Consider the following 23954-nt stretch of genomic DNA (forward strand, 5'->3'; position numbering starts at 1 on the left):
ATTATGCTATGCACTATAGAAAATGAATAAGACTACCTGCCAGACCTAAAAAACAAAATGTGGTGTAAACAGAATGTGGAAACTGTTAATTACAGTTTAGTATGTATTGTGCATTGGTTAAATCATGTGCAAGGTAGAGAAATACAGAAGAGCAAGTGACTAATGTATTTAAACTGTTTGGCCCAAGGAAGATGTCACAAAAAGGAGAGAATACTTAGGAAGATTCAAAACTTCTTTTGATTATCTGTCCAAGAAATAAAATAAAATGATCCACGGAAAAGTCTTATGGAAATATAGTAGTAATTGAAAAAACATACACGTTTTGTTCCAGATCAACTAATTGTTGACCTAGATTTGTAACTTATTACTTCTTTAACCATAGGGAAGTCATTTATTCTGTGACCGAATTTCTTCCTTTGCATGTAGAAGGTAATACCTTACTTTGGTTGTTATACAACTGTTACTCTAAGCCATTCTTTAGTGAGTGATTACTGTGTGCCAGGCACTATGCTAAGCACTTTACACACTTAATCTTATTTTAAACCTTATGTTACTGTGTGGTATGCAGTATGGCCTCATTTTACAGTTAGTGAAATGACGTATAATCAAATTTAATAATTTTCCCATGATCTCACAACTATCATATGTCAGACCAAAAATTTAAGACCAAGCACTCAAAAAATTTTAAGGCTGCTCTCCTTGAGTCTCCCTTTACTTTTCTCATTTTGAGTATTATTAGATTTCCTTGATAATAGGAAAGTCTCTTTCTGGGTAGTTAAAAATACTTAATGCTGTAGAGATTATGATATGCTAGTAGTCAGTCTAGTTAAGAACCATGTAAAACACTCTGGGAATTCCCTAATCATCCAATGGTTAGGACTTCGTGCTTCCACTGCAGGGGGGCCAGGTTCGATCCCTGGTTGGGGAACTAAGATCCCACAAGCCACACAGTGTGCCCCCCCCGCCCCCCGCAAAAAGAACCATGTAGAGTACTCAGAAGATGCTTGTTCTAATTACTTGACCTCTCTGGCTCTCCGTCCAGTCTTGTGAATTCATTCAAGTTGTGTGGCAAATGACATGGCTGAATCAAGGAATAAGACCTGAGACCAAAGCATATCCATACCTATTTTGAGACAAAAAACAAAGTCAAATATGTGAATCAGAAGCCAGGGCAACTATTATTTCCACACTGTGCTGCCCTATCTTAGGTAATAGAATAATTTACTGAATTAGTAGGCTTTTGGTCATCCGTTTGTAACATAGCATTATACTATATAAGGGAGATTAGACATGGTGCTCTTTTCGTAGATCATATAGGAGACGAACACCTAACACAATGCCTAGTGTATTGTTGGCACTAAAATTTTATTAAATAAGGAATAAGTAACGAATATTTACAGAAAAATAATGCCCATATCTTTCATAAGAGTAGCCGGTTGGAGAGAGAGTGGCTTGGAGACAATTATATGTTGATCATTTGTTTAGTGCTATAGAAAATAGATTATTTTTAAAAATTTTCCAAATGTCATAGTTTATCATGTTGTGATTTTTAGTCATTCAACTTAAATAGGGTACTTGAATCATACATTCTAATTCGCAGATCAGTATATAGCATCTTAATACTCAGAATTAGAAAACAGTATGTTCTTCCCTAGTTGCTAATGATAATGGTATGTTCTGTTGTGTATGTATTCTGTGTAACTGGAAACTATATGGGATAATTCATCCTGTATTTTAGACATTTCTTGATGATCTAAGCCTGAGGATTTTTCCTCTTTGTCAACCATGTGAAATTTGAAGCTAGAAACTCAGTTTATCCCAATTAAATTGTCCTTAATGGAAATTGTACATTCAGAGTAATACTTTCTTTGAGTCCAGGAATAAGACAGAAGAAGTCTTCATTTTTCATGGCTTTCAATTTCACTTTTCTGAGTAACTGAAGAAATTTAATCAGCTACTCTCAGGGATTGTTGTCTGGTTGCAAGATTGCAGGCTGCTAAAGGGACCTCACATCCATATAGGAAGCCCAGTACAAGTGAAAGGGAACCAAAGATCACACCGTAGGCCTTAACCACATTTCAGCTATATCATGATTGTTCCCTAGGAGGACAATGATTCTCCAGTCTCTTTGTGTAAAGATGGTGAATCTTTGAATACTCTTGCATAATAAGTACTTGAATTCATCTTTACTCTCAATTCTTTATCTTACTAAACTTCAAGAATTTTATGTGTAAGTACATATGCAACTACATTTTAAATTATTATTGGTAGGTAGTTAAAAATTCAGTTTGGAGAAATAAATGTGTTTGAGATAGAGTTAGGTGAAGATAATTGCTTACTAATGTTCAAGTATAATAAGAGCTGTGAATTCAACTATTAGCCTATTTTCTTCTTCTCTGTATAATAGATGTGCAAATAAGAAGTCTTACTAGTAAAAAGCTGAAAAAAATAAACTGAGAAATAATCTATAATCAGAAAATGTTGAAGTAGATTGTAACTTTAACTTTAACTTGGTATGGTACTAGATAAAATAGTTTTGTTCATGATTCATAAAAAGTTAGCTTTTCTTGAGATACATTATTATTATTTTATTATTTGGGACCTTTGTTGTAATTTTTTTTCCCTTCAAGGAACTTACTACTGTTTAATAACCTTTGATTTAGAAGAGTGCATTCTTGTACATACTTGTTTGACTACCAAAATATTTTGCAATTATAAAGTTGGATACCATAAAGAGTACATAATGTTGAAATCATACTTGATTGCCTAAACCATTTTTACATATACAGAAAGAAATTCAGAATGATGAAGATTCCCAAACCAGTTCTATTTGGAATAACCATAGCAATCAAGAAAAAAACAAAGATTTCAGGAAAGATATGGGATTTCTTGAAATGAAAGGTGCCTTAAAAGAGATCATGTGCAGAACCCAGGTAACACTTTATACTCTAAAAAAAATCTTACATTTCTGATTTTTCTTACAAAATTTGTGAGAGGCATTATTTGGTGGAAATAACAATGATTTTGGAATCACAGAGCTGGTATTTGAACCCAGCTCTGATTTACAGTCTATAATTTGAACATATTGGGATATTGTCCATGTCTCTATTTTGAGGCTCTTATTGAAATAATATACATGTGCATATGGAAATTCACAGTTCCTAATACATAGTGTGTTCTCAACACATGGTAATTACTTAAAACAAATCAGTATGTTGAATGTAACGTGTGTCTTACAAAGGATTCATCATATGTATTCATATTCATGGTCTAAATTCAAGTATTTTACTGCATATAGATCAAGTTTTTTAAAATGGCACGAGTGAATTCCAGATTGATTAAATATGGAAAACAAAAAAACATGAAGGACTCTGAATTTGGAGCAATGAAAAGTACGTTACGAAAGCATATTTGTGGCTCTCAACTAAAATTTTTCAGTTAGTAGGAGCAACCAAAAAAAGACATTATTAGTTCTACCTTAGAAGACCTAATGTTCAGTTATGTTCAGTTTCATACTGATTTTTATAAAAGAGACTCTAATTGGTTTACCAATTCATTAGCCTAGTAATTATTATTACTTAGTCTAAACTAAAATATTTTAAAATGTGATTAGGAAGAAATTAAAATTTGTTTTTACTGCATCTGTCACATTTTACAAAGAGAATTCTATGAACAATTTTGAACTTCTTTGACTGAGTAGTACCTTACAAAATCATATATGGAGACTGTAAATAAAACTTTCTAAGAGGGTAAAACATTTTTGCGATTTTCTCTAGCTTTTTCAAAATATGGTTGATATTTATGTGACTTAGATGATTTTCTATGATTAACTATGTGTACATGATCTTAATAAGAGGTTTTTTGAGTTCATATATCGAAATATGCATTATAAGCCACAGTATAACATTTTTTACATATAGAAAGGATGTAAAATAATGGAGTTATTAAATAAATTTAGTTTTATTTAACATGAAAAACAATGGAGATTTTATGAAAGATAGGGAAATTATTAAAATACATCTGTAAACATCTTGAGTTTAGAACTCAAGAGGTTGTGTATAAAATGCTTCAATCAAAAGACAGAGTAGCTGAATGCATACAAAAACAAAACTCATATATATGCTGCCAAAAAGAGACTCACTTCAGATTTAATGACATACACAAAGTGAGGGGATGGACAAAGATATTCCATGCAAATTGAAATCAAAAGAAAGCCAGCATAGCAACAGTTACATCACACAAAATAGACTTTAAAGATTGTTATGAGACAAAGGAGGACATTATATAATGATCAAGGGATCAATCCAAGAAGAAGATATAACAATTGTAAATGTATATGCACCCAACATAGGACCACCTAAATACGTAAAGCAAATATTAACAAACAAAATGGAGAACTTGACAGTAATATCAATACAATAATAGTAGGGGACTTTAACACCCCACATATATCAACGGAAAGATCATCCAGACAGAAAATCAATAGGGAAACACTAGCTTTAAATAACACATTAAACCAAATGGACTTAATAGATATGTGTATATAGAGCATTTCATCAAAAGGCAGCAGAATACACATTCTTTTCAAGTGCACATTAAACATCCTCCAGGCTAGGCCACAAAACAAACCTCAGTAAATTTAAGAAAATTGAAATCTTATCTGGCAACTTTTCCAACCACAATGCTATGAAACTAGAAATCAACTACAAGAATAAAAATCAAAAAACACAAACAGATGGATGCTAAAAAATGCTACTAAACAATCAGTTATTCAGTGAAGAAAGCAAAGAGGAAATCAAAAAAATACCTGGAGACAGATGGAAACAAAAGCATGGTGATCTAAAATCAGTAGAAGGCAGTAAAATACATTCTAAGAAGTTTATAGCAATACAAGCTTACCTCAGGACACAAGAAAAATCTCAAAAAACCTGACCTTACACCTAAAGGAACTAGAAAAAGAAGTGAAACTAAAAGCTACTTCTTTGAAAAGATAAACAAAATTGATAAACCTTTAGCTGGACTCATCAAGAAAAAATGAGGGCCCAAATCAATAAAATTGGAAATGAAAAAGACAACTGGCACCACAGAAATACAGAAGATCATAAGAGACTACTACAAACAGCTATATGCCAATAAAATGGACAACCCAGAAGAAATGGACAAATACCTAGAAATGTACAATCTACCAAGACTGAGCCAGGAAGAAATAGAAAATGTGAACAGACCAATTACCAGTAATGAAACTGAGTCAGTAATTTAAAATCTCCCAACATACAAAAGTCCAGGACCACATAGCTTCACAGGTGAATGCTACCAAACATTTAGAGAATGCTACCAAACATTTAACACTTATCCTTCTCAATATACTCCAGAGAATTGCTGAGGAAGGAATGCTTCCAAACTTATTCTATGAGGCCAGCATCACCCTGTTACCAAAACCAGACAGTGGTATCACAAAAAAAAGAAAATTACAGGCCAGTGTCACTAATGAACATAGATGCAAAATCCTCAATAAAATATTAACACAACTGAATCCAACAGTACATTAAAAGGATCATATGCCATGATCAAGTGGCATTTATCCCAGAGTTTTAAGGATTTTTCAATACTGGAAATCAATCAGTGTGATACAACACATTAACAAATTGAAGAATAAAAAGCATATGATTATCTCAATAGGTACAGAAAAAGCTTCAACATCCATTTATGTTAAAAACTCTGTAGAAAGTGGGCATAGAGCGAACATACCTCAACATAATAAAGGCCGCATATGACCAACACACAGCTAACATTATATTCAATGGGAAAAAGCTGAAAGCATTTCCTCTAAGATCAGGAACAAAACAAGGATGCCCACTCTCACTACTTTTATTTAACACAGTATTGGAAGTCCTAACCATGGCAATCAGAAGAAAAAGAAATAAAAGGAAGCCAAATTGAAAAGAAAGATGTAAAATTCTCACTGTTTGCAGATGACATGATACTATACATAGAATATCCTAAAGATGCCATCAGCAAACTGCTAGAACTCAGTAATGAATTCTGTAAAGTTGCAGAATACAAAATTAATATACAGAAATCTGCATGTCTATGCACTAACAACAAACTATCAGAAAGAGAAATTAAGGAAACAATCCCATTTACCATTGCATCAAAAAGAATAAAATACCTGGGAGTAAACCTACCTAAGGAGGTAAAAAACCGATGCTCAGAAAACTAAGACACTGATGAAAGAAATTGAAGCCAACACAAACAAGTGGGAAGATATCCCATATTCATGGATTGGAAGAATTAATATTGTTAAAAATGACCATACTAACCAAGACAATCTACAAATTCAGTGCCATCCCTATCAAAATGCCAAGGGCATTTTTCACAGAAGTAGAACAAATAATTTTGAAATTTGAATGGAAACACAAAAGAGCCCGAATAGCCAAAACACTCTTGAGAAAGAAGAACAGAGCCAAAAGAATCATGCTCCCTGACTTCGGACTATACTGCATCCGACTATACTACAAATCTACAGTAATCAAAACAGTATGGTACTGGCACAAAAATAGACACATAGATGATTGGAACAGAGAGCCCAGAAGTAAGTTCACACAATTATGCTCAATGAATCTACAACAAAGGAGGCAAGAATATGGAATGGTGAAAAGACAGTCTCTTCAACAAGTGCTGCTGGAAAGACTGGGCAGTTAAATATAAAACAATGAGATTAGAACATTTCCTCACTTTATGTCCAAAAATAAACTCAAAATATATAAAAGACTTAAATGTAAGCCCTGAAACCATAAAACTCTCAGAAGAGAATATAGGCATAACACTCTTTGACATAAATTGTCACAGTATTTTTTTTGAATCTGTATCCTAAAGCACAGGAAATAAAAGCAAAAATAAATAAATGATACCTGATTAGACTTAAAAGCTTTCACAAAGCAAAGTAAACCATCGACAAAATGAAGACAGCCTACTGAATGAGAGGAAATATTTGCTAATGATGTGACCAATAAGGGGTTAATAGCCAAAATATATAAACAGGTCATACATCTCAACACCAAAAAAACGACCCGATTAAAAAATGGGCAGAAGACCTGAAAAGACAATTTTTTAAAGAAGGCATACAGATGGCCAGCAGGTGTATGAAAATATCATTAATCAGAGAAATGCAAATTAAATCCACAATGAGATATCACTTCACATCTGTCAGAATGACTATCATGAAAAAAACCGCAAATAACAAATATTGGTAAGGATGTAGAGAAAATGGAACCCTCGTACACTGTTGATGGGAATATAAATTGGTGCACCCACTGTGGAAAATAGTATGGTAGTTTCTAAAGAAAAACAACAAAACTAAAAGTAGAACTACCATATGACCCAGCAATTTCATTCCTGGGTACATATCAGAAAAAAAGGAAAACACTTGTTTCAAAATATCCAAGCATACCAATGTTTATAGCAGCATTATTTACAATTGCCATGATATGGAAGCAACCTAAGTGTCCATCAACAAATGAATGGATAAAGAAGATGGGAGATCTGTATATCTGTATAGGCATATAGATATAGTTGAATACTACTCAGCCATAAAAAATGAAATTTTGCCATTTGCAACAACATGAATGGACTTGGAGGTATTATACTAAGTGGAATAAGTCAAACAGAGAAAGACAAATACTGTATGATATAATTTATATGTGGAATCTAAAAAATAAACTACTGAATATTACAAAATTAAAATGGACTCACAGATATGGAGAACAAACTAGTGGTTACCAGGGGGGAGATGGAATAGCTGGGAGGGGGCAATATAAGGGTAGGGGACTAAGAGGTATAAACTATTAGGCATAAAATAAGCTACAAGGATATATTGTACAACACAGGAAATATAGCCAGTATTTTATAACTATAAGTTGAGTATAACCTTTAAAAATTGTGAATCATTACATTGTATACCTGTAACTTACAATATTGTACATCAACTATATCTAAATTTTTTTAAAAAGTAAAAAGAATACATCTGTAAACATCTTGAGTTCCTTTTAGAACTCAGGAGAATGTATATCAAATTGAGGTCGCAATTTCTATTATTTTAAATAAATTTCTTAGTGTAAAGAATAAACAACATGGTTTGCAATACTTCTTATCTGTTTTAATGTTATTATACCTAGTTCCTATACAAAGATTTTCTGAGATGTTTCATTTGGTATGCCTAATAATGGCAAGACTCTATTTGATGTAGAGCCTAAATTGTTTTCACAAACATTTGGAAAAATAAAAGAAAATAATGAAGATAACCAAATCTGTTTTGACTAATCATATGACAAATTTTTTAAAAGGCAGAGATTCCAAGAAAGAGTAAGTTAACAAAATACCTAAATTAAATGTGTTTGTAAACACAGTATAAACTTTAAGAACTAAAAATCTTTATTTTTCTGTTTCATCTTAGTATAACTAAAATGTAATAATTCATAATGCTCTTTACTATATTTAATCTCATGTGTATGTTTCATAAAACCTACGTTCCTGAGTTTTTTTTGTTGTGACTTGCATTGGTTGTGTTGAGGCTATGGCTAATCTATAGTCTAACTAAAGTATTTTTATAAACATGCAGAAAGAAGTGAAAAATCATGATGAAGATGTTAATATTAGTTCTGTTTTAACTGAACATCACAGAAAAGAAAAGTACAGAGATTCTAGTAAAGATTTGAAATTTGTTAAAATGAGAAATGCCTTAGGAAGGCATACATATGGAAATCAGGTAAGACCTTCCAAATTTAAAGTAATTTATATTTTATACTCTTTTCTAATAATGCTAGTTATGAAGTTGTTTCTTCTGAATTATGTATACATTATATGTGTTTATAAGGCATTTGTGTATAATTTTTGAAAGAGTACAAAAATGAGTGCTATGTACCTACCAGCTAGGTTAAGAAATAGAGCATTCCCAGCTTTTTAAGATTCTGGTGTGTCATTTCCAAACTGCATTCCTTTTTCTTCCTTTTACCCATGATAGGTAACCTCTGTTTTGGAATTTGTTTTAATATTTTCTTGTTTTTCATTATAGTTTCACCAATACATTGTTTAGTTTTGCCTGTTAATGAACTTGTCTAGTTTGTGGTATTTATAATCTTCTGTGACTTGCTTTTCTGTGGGTGTATATGTTTCATTGTTTCACAATTACACCTTTTATCCATTTTACTATTGATAAATATTTTGGTTTCTTTTTACTGGTTTGTTTTTGATGGATTGATTGGTGTTTGTAACTGTGAGCATTTCTGCCATGAATAGTATGAACCTTTTCTTATATTACTTTTGCTGCACATGTTCAAGAGTTCCTCTAGCTTAGGATATATCCCTAAGAGAATTCTGGGTTATAAGGACTGTGCATGTTCAAGTCTACTAGATAATGAACAACTGTTTTCCAAAATATTTTACTAATGTATACCCACCCCAAGAGTGAATGAGATTTCGTATTGTATATAACTTTTTTTTTTAATGTGTTATAAGTCAGACTCGTCTTGAATTTATGTGGATTTTGTAACATATTCATGTAGATTTGTTTAATTGTGGTCTAAATATGTTTAGAAGGAAATTAAGAAAAAGGGTGAAGATATTCAAAGGAATTATACTTTGAGGAAAAAACGCAAAAAAGAGAAAGAAAGAGATTCCCGGAAGGACAATGAACGTGACAAAAGTACCTTAATAAAGCACATTTACAGAGATCAGGTAAAACTTTGTAAGCTAAGCTGAAAAAAAACAAAAAACAGTTTTAATTTCTTTTGGCTCTTCACTAATATCACCTACACATATAATCTGATTTTTGTGATTGCTTGCTATGTTAAATATAAGCTGTACATCTTATGAAAAGAATCTTCTTGATTTGATCTGGTGTAATATTCATAATTAATGTTATAATTAGCTTTGGTTCACAATGAAAATATTTTTACATGTGTACAGAAAGAATTTGAGTTAATAATCAGGATATTCAAATATATTTTATTTTGCCTGACTAAAACAAAAAAGAAAAGAAAGGTTCTAACAAAAGAGGCTAAAATTCTTAAAATGAAAAATACACGTGTATGTAGTTTGGCTAATACATTCTAATCTAAATAATCTAAATTTTAGTTTTTTATCTTGCTCTTCCCTGGTATAGTACAGACCATTATTAATAAGATAGCTTGTCTTTTAAACAGGATCCTTCTTGAGTTAATTTTTCCAGAGTATAACTTTATTTTATAGTATAGGCAGCGTGTTTATATTTATTCAGAAGGATCTTCAGAAGAATGATAAAGGAATATAATCATGTTTTATGGGAACATGGCAACCAAAAAAAAAAAACAAGGAAGAGAGAGAGAGGTTCCAGGAAAGGTTTGGAACAGGTTAAAATAAAAAGTACTTAAAGAGCACATGTAAATATCTGGTAAAACTTTGCACTTAAAACTTTTGGTTTTTAATTTTTTTAATTTCATTCTGTAATCTTTATGTAATATAATTGTAAGGATCTTTGCTGTGGTTAACACTGCATGAATGTGTTCTTGTGTTATGTTGTCCATTGTGATACTTAACATTTATGTTGACACTCTAGTACATTGTCCAAAGTACTTTTTTGTGTATACAGAAAGAAATGAAGAATTCTGTTTTTGCTGATCATGCCAAAGAATCAAAAACCAAGGATATCAGGACAGATGTGGATATTGTTGACATAAAAAATGCCTTAAGGAAACAGATATACAGAGCTCAGGTAGAACTTGACATACTAAAAATTTTATATAGTTTTCTCTCATTCTGTAGTGTAACCAACGTATAATAATAGTAATAATGAGTCATTTTATTATGTTTAATATGTCTTAAAATTTTTTTCTTCATTAATTTTCGTTAATAGTAATTATCGTCTTTAGACATTTAGTGAATTCTCTGCCATTTATACCTCAGTGATATCACGGATAAGTTATGTGTTTTACAAACTGCTGTTGCTTGTTAACCCGCTATTGGAGAATGAGGGCTAGAGGATCCCCGTTTCTGTTGTCCGCGTTCAGCCTCAGTCTGAGAAAGGCTTTGAGGCTCCCTGGGTTTTGGGGAAAGGCTTTTTCAGTGTTCTTGCCCTGCCCCAAGTAATAGGGGATGATCTGGGATCTCCATCTCTAACTGCCCCTCTCTGGGGGTAAAGGATTTTTTTCCTACTTCCTTATCCAGCAGGTTATGGGTTTGCGTGTGTGCCCTGAGGGTAACCACATTTGCTGCCCTTCCCACAGCAGCCACTGTTCAAGTCTCGGCCTCCACCACTAGGGAGACTTTACTTAGTCTCCCACCCTGTCTCTTTTCGTTTGTATGAGCACCCAGTGAGGTCCGTGGAGAAGATCATGCCGTTGAATGCAAACTCCCCGCATTTTGTTGATTCCCAGGGGTTCCGTTTTCTCATGCTGGCCCACACTTGGCCTTTAGTAAGTGGTGAAAAATTTAAGCTGAAATCTTACCCACTGTAGTGGAGTCCTCTTCCTGCTAAACTCTCTCAGATAAATCGGTGCTCATGTCCCATGTCCTTGGAGGTTCCTGTCTTTCTTCATATCTCTGTTTAGTTTGTTGCACTAAGACCTCTGCTGTCGTAAGGGTTCAGGTGAAGTTATCATTTCATAGATTTTCCATTTTTATTGTTCGTAATGTGGGAAGGCCTCTCTTTTCAGCTTTCTATATCCTAAGTGGAAGCCAAGCCTCTCTCATTGTTTTAATTTGTATTTCTTCTGTTAGTAGCAAGTTTGAGCATATTTTATAAAGCCTTCACTTGCCATTTGTATATTTCTTCTTCTGCCAACTGCTTGTTGGTACTCTTTTCTCTATTTTTTCAGTAGGTTGTTTTATACCACTGCTTCTAGAACTCTTTATATAATCAAGATATTATCTCTTTTTATGTTTGCAAATATTTTTCCAATATAATTTTTTTTTTTTTTTTTTTTTGTGGTACGTGGACCTCTCACTGTTGTGGCCTCTCCCGTTGCGGAGCACAGGCAGACTTTCAACCACTGCACCACCAGGGAAGCCCTCCAGTATAATCTTTTAAACAAATACAAACTTACAGGCATTTTACAATAGAGGAAGATTTTACATGTGATTATATACAAAACATGACTATATTTTTTCTCCTATGGAGTTTTATACAAAAGTCCATAGAAGCATTTTATAAATGCTCTCTCCATTTATATTTCTAATTATTAAAATACTAAGGACAATGGACCTCTTTAGGTCTTCAAAGTAAATATGACGTTACCTTGTACATTATTTTAATTTAGAAGGGGAAAATAGAGACTGTTCATACTCATGAGAGTGCTATTACCCTAAAATGATGGAGGTCCCTAGTTAAACATGAGAATCAGATCAATTATATCTATTAATGTCTTCCTGAATGAATCTGTTTTGTAAGTTTGGCCAAGGTTTTATGCTTTGTAAGCTGAACTGTATTGTTTGACCTAAAAATGTTTAATTTTAATTAATGGTTTCTGTTTTGTAGGCTATAAGATACAGCTGCATTAGAATAGATAAACAACCAGTATACAATGTTGAGGTAAGAAATTTGGAGTAGGGTGCTATTGGGGGCAAAAGGAAGCTTTATGTTTTATTATTAGTTGTTTTGATATAAAGGTATGTGTTGTCAGCAAGACAAAGCTTATCAAATTTGAAATGTAGTTTCTCTAATCAGAAGTGAAAAAGAAAAATAGTATTCTATCAAAGCTCCCAAAAAAATTCTATACAGTAATAAAAATTGATAGGAAGAATTATAAACTTAGCTTGTGCTCATCACAGGTGAGTTATGTATCCCTATTCATACATTTCATAGGTTTCATAATTACAACTTCTAGATTAAATTTTCAGTGTAATATGTATGAGTATATTATTTTCTTTATATCATTATTCATTCCTTTAAAATTGATTGTTTGAGTCCATGAGTCTTTCAGAGTATTCTTGATTCTCAACTAGGTCAGAGTCGCTTTTATTGTTAAAAATATTTTGACCAACGGGGCTGTATTTTGTGGAACTCTTAGAGTTATATTAATGTGCATCTTCAGAGTAACTTTATGATACTATAGCAGTTGTCACTTTTTGCAAATATTGACTGCTTGATGACATCTTAATATATGTAGTATATCTTAATAGGCATAGTTTGCTTATAAGTTTAAAAGAACACCAAAAAGTAATTTTGCATCTAAATTAAAATTGTGTGGTTGTACCTCCAACTGAAGTCTCATTATCAGCCAGACTTTGCAAATGCCTTTTACTTTTTTTCTTTTTTCTTTTTTTTTTTTTTTTTTTTTTTCTGTGGTACGCGGGCCTCTCACTGTTGTGGCCTCTCCCGTTGCGGAGCACAGGCTCAGCAACCATGGCTCATGGGCCCAGCCGCTCCGCAGCATGTGGGATCTTCCCAGACCAGGGCCTGAACCCGTGTCCCCTGCATCAGCAGGCGGATTCTCAACCACTGCGCCACCAGGGAAGCCCTGCAAATGCCTTTTAAAGTTTTCTTTTAGAGGTAGTGTTTCCTCTTACTATTCAAGGTGACAGAGAATAATAAATAAAATAATAATGTATATGTTTTGCAGTGTAATTTTATTATTGTAAAACACATTCATACAAATCATTCTTTTGGAACCACATAACAACCTAGTGAAGTAGTGAGGGTATGGATTGTTCATTTTACAGGTGAGAAAATTCAGGCTCCTTGCTAATTCAAAATTTCATCTCAGAGTTTTCCCCTTCTTTTCTCTGAGTCATAGAATCTTTCCTTTCTTAGGTTAAAAATGCTGAATTTCCCAGAGGTGTATTAAATTTAATTGAAAGCCTCATAGAAGGACAGTTTTTTAAAGAAGCGATTGAGGAACTTTCCTCTTTGCAATCACATTATATCCCTCCTGTTTGCCTTCTTCACGCTCTTCTAGAGAACATTCTGCAGGTAAGAGCAGTCTTACGGGTTTTATAGTCTTTCAAAGAATGTTAAACTATGAACACTTTCTCAGTTTTTGTAAGTTTATAGTTTATTTTCTCTCTTCATTATTTCTTTTCCTCATTTTAATAATAAATGCAGTACCTATTTATTACCATTTCTTTTCTGTTTTTAAACTCTATACTAGGTATTACTCTTGAGTGTTTTAATTTAATATTTTCTCAGAATTTTTTTCTGTGGCAGTAAAATATCTAACGTAAAAATCAAATTATAAGAATCTAGAATGTCATTTAGTAAATTACTCATTGAGTACATTGGTAATGATTTTTATTCATAGTATATGTAGACACTGAACTTAATCCTTGTTCCTATTGTGAAAACCAATAGGAACAGCTTTTCAAAGGTAGATTTCTAGTCATATTCTTCATCAAGGTGACAATTTGAAGAAACAACAGGTTTAAGCTATGTCAGACTAATGTTGGTGATAAGTCAGAATGTTACATGTAAAGTTTCTTCAGTTCATTTCAGGTCACATTTGGGAACTCTTTTAATCACACTCTAATCATGAGAAGTAAAATGGACATTTGATATAGATTAGTCCCAATAGCTAGGATTATCTAATGTGTAGATACATATTTAGAGTGTGCCTCTCTCTCAGTTGCAGTATTTAATTAGCTAAACATCATGCTTCCATCTGTTCTCCTTTGTCCAAACACACATTTTTGCCAAAAATGTTAGATCTGGGTTATTACAGTTTTAAACTAAATTAGCTGATAAAACTGTACTTTTAGCTATTGTGTTTTATTTGTTTGTTTATTTTTAAATAATAGGATAACATAGATACGTTTTCTGGTCGATACTTTCATATATTGTCAGCTCTTCTTCACCTTCACCCTCCTTGGAAGTCCCCAGCCATGTCAAGATATTACTTAGAGTTGTTTCAGTGTCCAACTTGTATGAAAGGGGCATGGTCTCTAATAGAAGTGCTTATCAGGTAAGGAATTTCCCATGTGAGGAGGTTAAATTTCATATAGTCAGTGTTCTGCTATGTGTTTGTTAGATACTGATAAAAGAAGTACATTTCTTTTTAGAAAAAATTGTTTTGTGTGTGTAATGTTTGTGTGTTGTATTTATTGCAAAGGCCAAGTCTAAATTGGTCATGTTTGGCAATCATTTTACTTAAAAAAATGTTTAATAAATATATGAAATGAACTCACAGGAATGCCAAATCATTATTTGTTTTTATTTTATTTTTTAACAAAATAACTTTGCATATTTTAAAAAGTAAAATGAATTTATTGGATACGAATATCATCAAATTTTGGTCATCAACAGTATAAACACTTGTAACTGTATACAATATCTGTTTTAGTGTTTCTGTTATATTTTTTCAGCTAGAAATTTGAATTTTGAAACTGAACTTAATGTTTCCTAAATATGTCATCTCTTTCATGCCTCTGCACATGCTGTCATCTGCCTAGATCCTTCCTTTGTCTTCCATATGTTAATCTCTTCAGAAATCCCTCCTATTTCTGCTGCTTTCTCTCAAACAGAAGTAATCATTTTTCTTTGTCTTCTCTGATAGCTCTGTGTATCTGATAGCCTTCCTTTGTCTGGGAAGTACTTTATTTTTATACAAATGTTCAGTTTTAGGGGTGTCCATAGTAGTAAGAGAAAGGATACTTGACTAGCCAGGCAAAAGCTACATCTTTGGTTACCTCTTTGAGATCATAGGGATTTACCTACCATCTTGGTTGTGTTATATCTGAAGGAAGCTAATCAGCTAGCTAGCATGCATTTATTCTTTCAAAAAATGTTATTGAGTAGTTACTGGGAGCCAGGCATTGTGCTATGTTTCAGAGGTAAAAAGATAAAATAACAGTTCCCACACTTTTGAAGGTGTAAACACAATTCTAATACAGTACTGTCCCAGCATAGGTGTAGGATGTGAGGATATATGGTTTACATATTTGCCATTCTTCCTAATTTACAAATCTGTTTCTTCCTTTGCTGTCATCACCTTTATTTAAAAAACCTTCATTGCTTCTTATGTAAACTGTTGCAATATCCACTTTATTGGTCTTGATCCTACTTTTTCCCTTTATCTTCCAAAGTACACCAGTATGCTCTTTCCAAAGTGGTCTTTTCATCTTCCAAAGTACACCAGTATGCTCTTTCCAAAGTGGTCTTTTCATTTCCCAGACAAAAGTCCTTCAACACACATATCGCCTGTAGAAAACATTTTTAAATTCCTTAGCAAAACATGTAAGACCCTTCATGATTTAGCCCTATGTATGTCTCCATTCTTCATCATTTTCCCAGGCGTGCCCAATGACTGAACTATTTTCATTTCGTATCCCTTTGCTCTTATGTTTTATCTGCCTATGTAAACCTCCATTCTTGCCACCCTATAAATACCTGGCCTCTCCTAATTATCCTTTAAAATGCAAGTCAAATGCCACTTCCTATCTCTTGCCCTTTCCTTTAAGTTTTTCACTTTAATCAGCCTCTGACTTTCTTTTTTTATTTATTGTGGTAACATTGGTTTGTAACATTATATTTGTTGCATGTGTACAACATTATATTTCTATTTCTGTATACCTACAGTGTGCTCACCAGCAAAAATTGAGTTTCCATTTGTCACCATACAGTTGATCCCCTTCTCTCCACCCACCCCCCTACCCCTTCCTCTCTGGTAACCACTACTCTATTCATATCTGTGTTTGTTTTGATTTGGTCTGGTTTGCTCAATTATTTTGGTCATTTGTTTGTTTGTTTTTTATATCCCACATAAGAGTGAAATCATAGGGTATATGTCTTTCTCTTTCTGACTTGTTTCACTTAACATAAACTCTCAAGACCTACCCATGTTGTCACAAATGGCAAGAGTTTTTTCTTTTTTATGTCTGAATAGTATTCCTTTGTGTGTGTATCACATTTTGATTTATTCATTTGTTGATGGGCACTTAAGATTGTTTCCATATTTTGGCTAGTGTAAATAATGCTTCAATAAACAGAAGAGTACGTATATCTTTTCAAATTTGTGTTTTCATATTCCTGGATAAATGCCCAGAAGTGGGATAGCTGGATCTTATGGTAGTCCTGCTCTTAATTTTTTGGGGAATCTCCATACTGTTTTCCATAGTGGCTACACCAGTTTACATTCCCACCAACAGTGTATGCAGCCTCTGACTTTCAGAAGAGTAGATGCTCAGTGTTAAACATCTCCCTCCTCAGTGCTTATAATGTCTGGAACATAATAAGTGCTTTATAAATGTTTGGATGAATTGATGCTACAGGAAATGGAATTCAGGCAGCTTAAAAGTAGACTTTTTAATAAACAGATACCCAGGTTTAATTACAAAATAATCGGGTCTGTTGGGAGTCTCGGGGAAGGTTCCCAGGAAAGTGGTAGGAATACAGATGAGCTGGGTGATACTTGTCTACTTCTGAGTGTATTTCTGTTTTTATAAATTTATTTATTTTTGGCTGCAGTGGGTCTTCGTCGCTGCGCGCAGGCTTTTCTCTTGTTGCAGCAAGCGGGGGCTTCTCTTGTTGCAGAGCACAGGCTCTAGGCATGCGGGCTTCAGGAGTTGTGGCACATGAGCTCAGCAGTTCTGGCTTGTGGGCTCTAGAGCGCTGGCTCAGTTGTGGCACACGGGCTTAGTTGCTTTGCGGCATGTGGAATCGTCCCAGACCACGGCTCAAACCCGTGTCCCTTGCATCGGCAAGCGGATTCTTAACCACTGTGCCACCAGGGAAGTCCCTGAGTGTATTTTTGAAATATTTCATAATGTGTGTTTTTAGAAAAAGAGAAAAGATACTATGGTATCCATCCCTGGCAGTTTTCAGATAGACTGGATAACTATATGGTCAAGGAGGATCTTTTAGAACAGATTTGAGTATTAAATGGATTGTTACATTTAATAGCTGTTAAGGGCCCTCCTAATCTGAGAGTGTGGTATTCAAAATAGATGGGGAAGATGGAGACAGAGGTACAGAGTTATAAGTACATTGTTGGTATAATTGATAATGAAGTTGGAAGAAAATTGTAATAAATGTTGTTGCCTGGACTATCTCTCTTAGTCCTGGAGTTCTGAGTAATTTTGTGTTCTCTTTTAAAAAATACTATAGAACTGTGCTGTCCAACCCCATAGCCACTAGCCACATGTGACTATATTTAAATTTAATTAAGATTAAATAATTAAAAATTCAACACCTCAGTTTTGCACAAGCCACATTTCAGGTCTTCAGTAGAACATGTCCATCATCATGGAAAGTTCATTGGATAAGACTGCTGCAGAAGATGGAAAGAAAATAAATACAGAATTTTTAAAACTAAAACAAATAGCTCTAAATGACTTTCATTTTACTAAATAATGAAAAAGGAAATAATTTTGAGTAAGAGGAGGATTATAGAGAGTATTATAAATTGAAAGTGTAACTGGTTATCTGAATCAAAATGGTTTAATGAAACTCATATTTTTTTTCTTTTTCAATGAAATAAAGAATATAAGGGGAGAGTACCAGATGGTTGTTAAACATTAACAATCATTGAAAAATAGAGAAATTAGATCTCTATTATTACAAAAATAACTGTCATGGGGTATTTGACAGGGTTTAATTTTTAAAGGAAGAAAATATATTATTAATAAAATTTTGTTGAATTTGCTTTATATTTTGTTGGAGCAAGCTTTATTAAAATTCCAATGATTTTCTGAAAAAAGAAATACTTTGCTCACAAATTACTCAATAAGTTGTTGCATGTTATATAGATTGTTGGGTTCATGTTTTCCAGGTCTTGCCTTTTCAGTGAAAGTTTTTGTCATCAAATTTCAGAAAATATTATTGGTTCTAAGGTGCTCCACCTGACACTGCTCAAATTTTTCTTTAATTTAGTTGAAAGTGAAGTCCGACATCTGAGTCAAAAGTAAGTTTTAATCACCAAAAAACATTTTTTCTATATATTGTCTTATGTACCATTTTTCTAATTATTTATCTACATATTTCTAAAAAAACCTTGTTTTCTAGTTTCAAGTATATAGATTTATTTTAAAAACATATGTCTAGATTCAGTCCTTCAAATAGCTGTAAAGGTTTGTATGCTTTTTTCATGTTTCCTTACTTCACATTTTTATTTTTCACTAACTTACACATTTGGATAGGTAAGACTGTTTTTATTTTTCAGAATTTGTATAATTTTGAATTCTTTAGTAATTGAATGCTTAAGTAAAAAAGCTATACCAGGTTTTAATACTGAATCTATAATATCTGTAAGTTCTGCATATGTTCTAAAACCTGCAGTTCCATTAGTGTGTACTTGTTGATGATTATGTTGAAATGAAGCCATTTAAAAAATTTTGTCCTTTATTATAACTAGATATTATAATCCTTATATATTAATAGACTTCTATATTCAGAAATTGCTAGAATTTTGTTTTATGACAAAATATTATGCCTAATAACTGTAGTGGTCAAATTGGCATAAAGATATACTTTTCATTCATATTTTTATTAGGTTGTATGACTGGTCAGATTCTCAGAGTCTGAAAATAACAGGAAAGGCTGTTCTTCTTGAAATCTTTTGGTCAGGAAGCGAGACCTCTGGCCTTTTAACCAAACCAGTAAATATGCTTTTGGAGTGGACTATATATTCTCACAAGGAAAAATGCAAGTCCAATGATGTAAGTAGGATTAATTTACAAATGAATATTGGTCTGTGGAAAAAAGTACTTCTTTGAAGTATGCATCTTTTTTCTTCCCTTTATTCTTTGAATTACTTGAGACAAATTAACATGCATCCAAATACATTGTTTTCTACTTCGTTTATCTAATTTTAAGGTAAAAGATTCTTGGAGGCTGGTTTTGTCATCTCACACTTGGCTGTAGTGCTACATCCACATTTGGACAGTTACTTGACCATTACTGCTAAGAAATCTGTAGTTACTTATCACTCTAGATTTTTTTATTTTTGTACATTTCAATTTTTAAGGAACTTGTGATTATAAAAATGGAGTGAATCCATACAACTTTTTGGTGTACTACTAATAAAAAGTTCTACTTGGTTTTTAAAACACCTTTCTGGATGTTAAGAGTTATTTCCTGAACCATTTCTTCATAAGTAGGTTTTGCTTGTTGTTAGAAAATCAGTATGCAGTGATTTTAGTATATTATCTATATGAAGGGTAACTGGGAAAATTAAATGCAGAAAATATGTAAAGTGCATAGCAACATACTGCTCCACATTTTAGGGGCGTAATAAGTGTTAGTCACCTTTCTTTTCAAAATGAGCTTTTGGGGACTTTATTGTTTACATTTTTATATTACATCATTAATTTCTGCTCATTTTTTAAAATTCCTTTCTTTGACTTTCTCATCTATCTTGAATATTTGAATCTTTTTTCTATTTAGTCTTTATTTCTAATATGTACACTTAATATAAATTGCCTTTTGAGTGGAACTTGAGATTCATTCTGCAAGTTTTGATACTTTAATCTCGAGTGCTCTTATTGTTTTTTCAAAGTGTTTTTTATTGTCAGTAACAAATTCCCTTTTAATCCAAGAAATATTTTAAAAGAGTGTTTTAAAACTTCTAAATGGATGGCTTTTAGTTGTCAGTAGATTTTGTCTATCTATGCTTTTGTTATTAATATCTAATAGTAAATTATAGTTAAAAAATGAGCCCTATATGATTTCCGCTTTCTGAAATTAATTCAACATTTCTTTTTGACCTCATATAAGATTAGAGGCCAAAATGTGTTTTCTCTGTTATTCTACATTTTTCTCTATCACCTATTAGGTCAATCTTAAATGTTTTAATCAACTCTGACTCTACCTTGGGAATTTATTCTTTTTTTTTTTTAAGTGTCTGCTTTATATACAGTGATGCCTTCTTGTTATTCATGACTGATATATCATCATAATTGCTCGCTAGGTAATATTTTCTTTGGGGATAGAAAACATAGTAGATGGAGTGGAGACCTCTGGTGTTAAATAGACATGAAGTCTCTTCTTGCTTAAGGAAAATTCTTACATAGTTTCTCTTCTAATTTATTTCCTCTGATCCTTTTTCGCTCCTCTACTTTTTAAGTTCCAAATGAACTTATGTCACACCTCCTCTGTATTCTCTGTATTTTACCCTCTCATCTATATTTTCCATTTTTTTCTATACTCAGAGCATTCTGGATAGTGTTTTCATCCAATTTCTAGTTCACTAGTCTCTTTTCAGCTGTATCTAATATAAACATGGCTATTGCATTTTTTATTTTTTGTATTTTTCCCAGTTTTAGACTTTTTCCTTCCAAATTACTATGATATATTTTTATGGTTTCTGGTTCCCTACGAAGTTTTCAAGGTTTTCTTTTTTCTTTGAACATGGCGATAATAGTTAATTTACAGTCTACGTCTGATTATTCCGTATTTGATGTTTTTGTGAGTCAGTTTGTATTTGTTTCTGCTGTTTCCCTCTTTCATGTCTTTTATATTCTCTTGCAAGCTAGTTATGCTTGACTGTGTGCCGTCAATTGCATTTGAAAAATTATTTGTAGAAATAGTTTGTGGCAAAGACACAGAATATCTTCCTCTAGCGAAAATTTTTGTTGTCTGGTTCAAGGGTTCCTGGATAGTCAAAGTAAAGTACAGGGCCACAGATACATGTTGTTTTGCTTCTGATTCATGCTTGCTTTGAGACTGAAGCCCTACAGGGTGTCAGCGTATTCGGCATTATGCCTTGGGCTATGACTTTTATACTCCTTTTTCCCCTAGGCTCCAAAAACCACACTTCTGTGTATCAGCTCTTTCTCTGGGGTCAGCAAATGTCCTTAGGGCAAAGTCAGCTAGCTTTGAATGCCTCACTTGGTTTTTACCTTCTCCTAGATCTTGGCTGAGCAATTCCTCTTAACTTTGCTGAAGATGTTTTACATATTTTATTCAATATTTTAAGTTTTCTTCTATAAGATGGTTTATCTGAATTACCTAGGCCTCCATTATTAGAAACAGAACCCCTTACTGATTTTAAAAAATTTTATTTAGGGAGTGTGTGAGGCATTCTTTAAAGAAAACATTCTTTTCAGGGTTCAGGGCCCTTTTTTTTTTTTTTTTTTTTTTTTAATTGGCATTAAAAAGGGAGGATTGTTTCTGGGTATAACTAGATGTCTAAGCTAAAACTGATAAAATCCTGATTATCATCTGCCTTTTTTCTACTGTTTAGACAATAGAATCATTAAGGATAGAAAATATTTCCTGGTTAAGGAATATTTCTTTTTTATCCATTTGATTATATAAATGAAATTGCTCTTTTGTAATTGAAAACAATAATAAAACTGATGTTTTCACAGTTTTACTAAATCACCAAAGGACTACCACATATAAGAATCTACTTAGGAAATACTAAGTAAATAGTAACAAATTCATACATATTTAACTTGAAGAGTTTTATTCAGATTTATAAATAAATCTAACATTTGTGAAGCAATGTACAATAAATTGTAGCATCAGTTGTAATACGAGAACTGGTTTTAAACTTTGCAAATTAATATTTTATTTAACATTTGAATTGCTTAAATTCATATAAACTGTTTTTTTCTTGTGGTACTTTGTGTGTTAGAATTCATTATTGTACTTAATTAAATCTTTTTGGCAGTTTCCAATTTCAGGAATTCCATGCATGTTCACAGACATCATTTTCTGTACTGTAAAGCATTTGTATCTTGATTTGCTTAGTTGAAGCATTCAATTTAAGTCATTAGCTAAACAGAAGTCCTCAGTTTATGCTAATATTGTTTTGTCATAATGTCAATCAGAAAGTATTGCAGAGTGACACAGTGGCAATGAATTTCATTGTCATAATCTGAGAAAGCTTTGGGCTTTCCTTGGCAAAGAGCAGAGGTGGGATGTGTCAAGGTTATGGAGGAGGTACACATTTTACTAAGCTTGGTGGTTAGTTCTGCTTTTCTTTGTGATGTCCTTAAATGCTATTTAACCATAACCCTACAATTATTGGTAGAAATGGAAGCTAGTTTCTGTTTAAAGATAAGGAAATTGAGGCTAAAGAGTATAAGTAACTTATTCAAGGTATCACAGCTTCTTAGGGCAAAACCTTGACTAGTGTCCAAGTCTCCACTGCAACATACTTTCTCTTACTTCACATGTCACTGTTTAAAATTGCTGTGGGATATTGTGGAAAGCCCTAAGCTGGGAGTCGGAGGTCAAGAGTCAAGTTTGTTCTGCATTATATACTGGTCAATTTTTGGAAGATTGCCAAGTTTATAAACTGAAGATTACTAGTCCTGGTAGATAATAGAGAACTGTATTGACAGAATATCTCCTAATAGCCTTTACCTATTAGAAGGGAGATCTAAGGTAAATATATGTCATATGTGCAAATCATATCTATCTTTCATTTCTTTGTTAATTCTTAGGGTATTTATGTTCTGTTCTTTCAGCTTTAGCAAACATTTTGGTATTGCAAGAAAGCTTTTCTCTTTGGATGTTTTTTTTGCCATTTTCCCACTAATCCACTTCCAAAGCATATATATCCACGGTGCTAGAAATAGTAGCATTGTTAAGTTACAGTGAGTACAGTCCATAGCACAGTGTCTTGTTCCTGTGGTTATAGTGAGTGTCATAGTTAAGAAAGTAGTGTAAAAGGATCCAAGAACCTGATTTGAAAGTATCTTTTTATATAAAAATTTTCTATGATGTATATGTGGTATGTGCTAGGTATGTTTAGCCAATGACACACAGGTAGAATAACTTTGGCAAATTTTTTCTTACCATGGTAAAGGAACTACAGTCTTTCCTTGCAGGTACTGTAAGACATACCTATCTCTAACTGCTTAATAACAATAATTTCAAGGTGAATTGAATAGTAAGCAATATTGGTACTCATTTGTTGTGTCAGATACACATGTACATATATTTGCATCAGGAAAGAGGGAAAGTCTTACCTGGTTGGTTTTATGTTATTTTTACTTGATAGAGTGCTGGATCCTAGTTTGTATGAGGCTTAGCTCTATGTGCT

The 23954-nt window shown here is 32.8% G+C and overlaps 1 protein-coding gene across 1 annotated transcript in view; it reads left to right on the forward strand.

Moving 5' to 3' along the window:
* The window catches only part of SLF1 (SMC5-SMC6 complex localization factor 1), a 60932-nt gene that overhangs the window by 19147 nt on the left and 17831 nt on the right, over positions 1-23954 (forward strand). Inside the window, exons 6-14 of the mRNA XM_059061439.2 lie at positions 2790-2933; positions 8618-8764; positions 9592-9732; positions 10625-10747; positions 12509-12562; positions 13784-13942; positions 14764-14927; positions 18732-18863; positions 19452-19617. Coding sequence (XP_058917422.1) covers positions 2790-2933; positions 8618-8764; positions 9592-9732; positions 10625-10747; positions 12509-12562; positions 13784-13942; positions 14764-14927; positions 18732-18863; positions 19452-19617 — 1230 coding nt within the window. The remainder of the gene's footprint in view (positions 1-2789; positions 2934-8617; positions 8765-9591; positions 9733-10624; positions 10748-12508; positions 12563-13783; positions 13943-14763; positions 14928-18731; positions 18864-19451; positions 19618-23954) is intronic.

Source organism: Kogia breviceps, chromosome 4 (assembly GCF_026419965.1).
Source record: "Kogia breviceps isolate mKogBre1 chromosome 4, mKogBre1 haplotype 1, whole genome shotgun sequence".
Lineage (NCBI taxonomy): Eukaryota > Metazoa > Chordata > Mammalia > Artiodactyla > Physeteridae > Kogia > Kogia breviceps.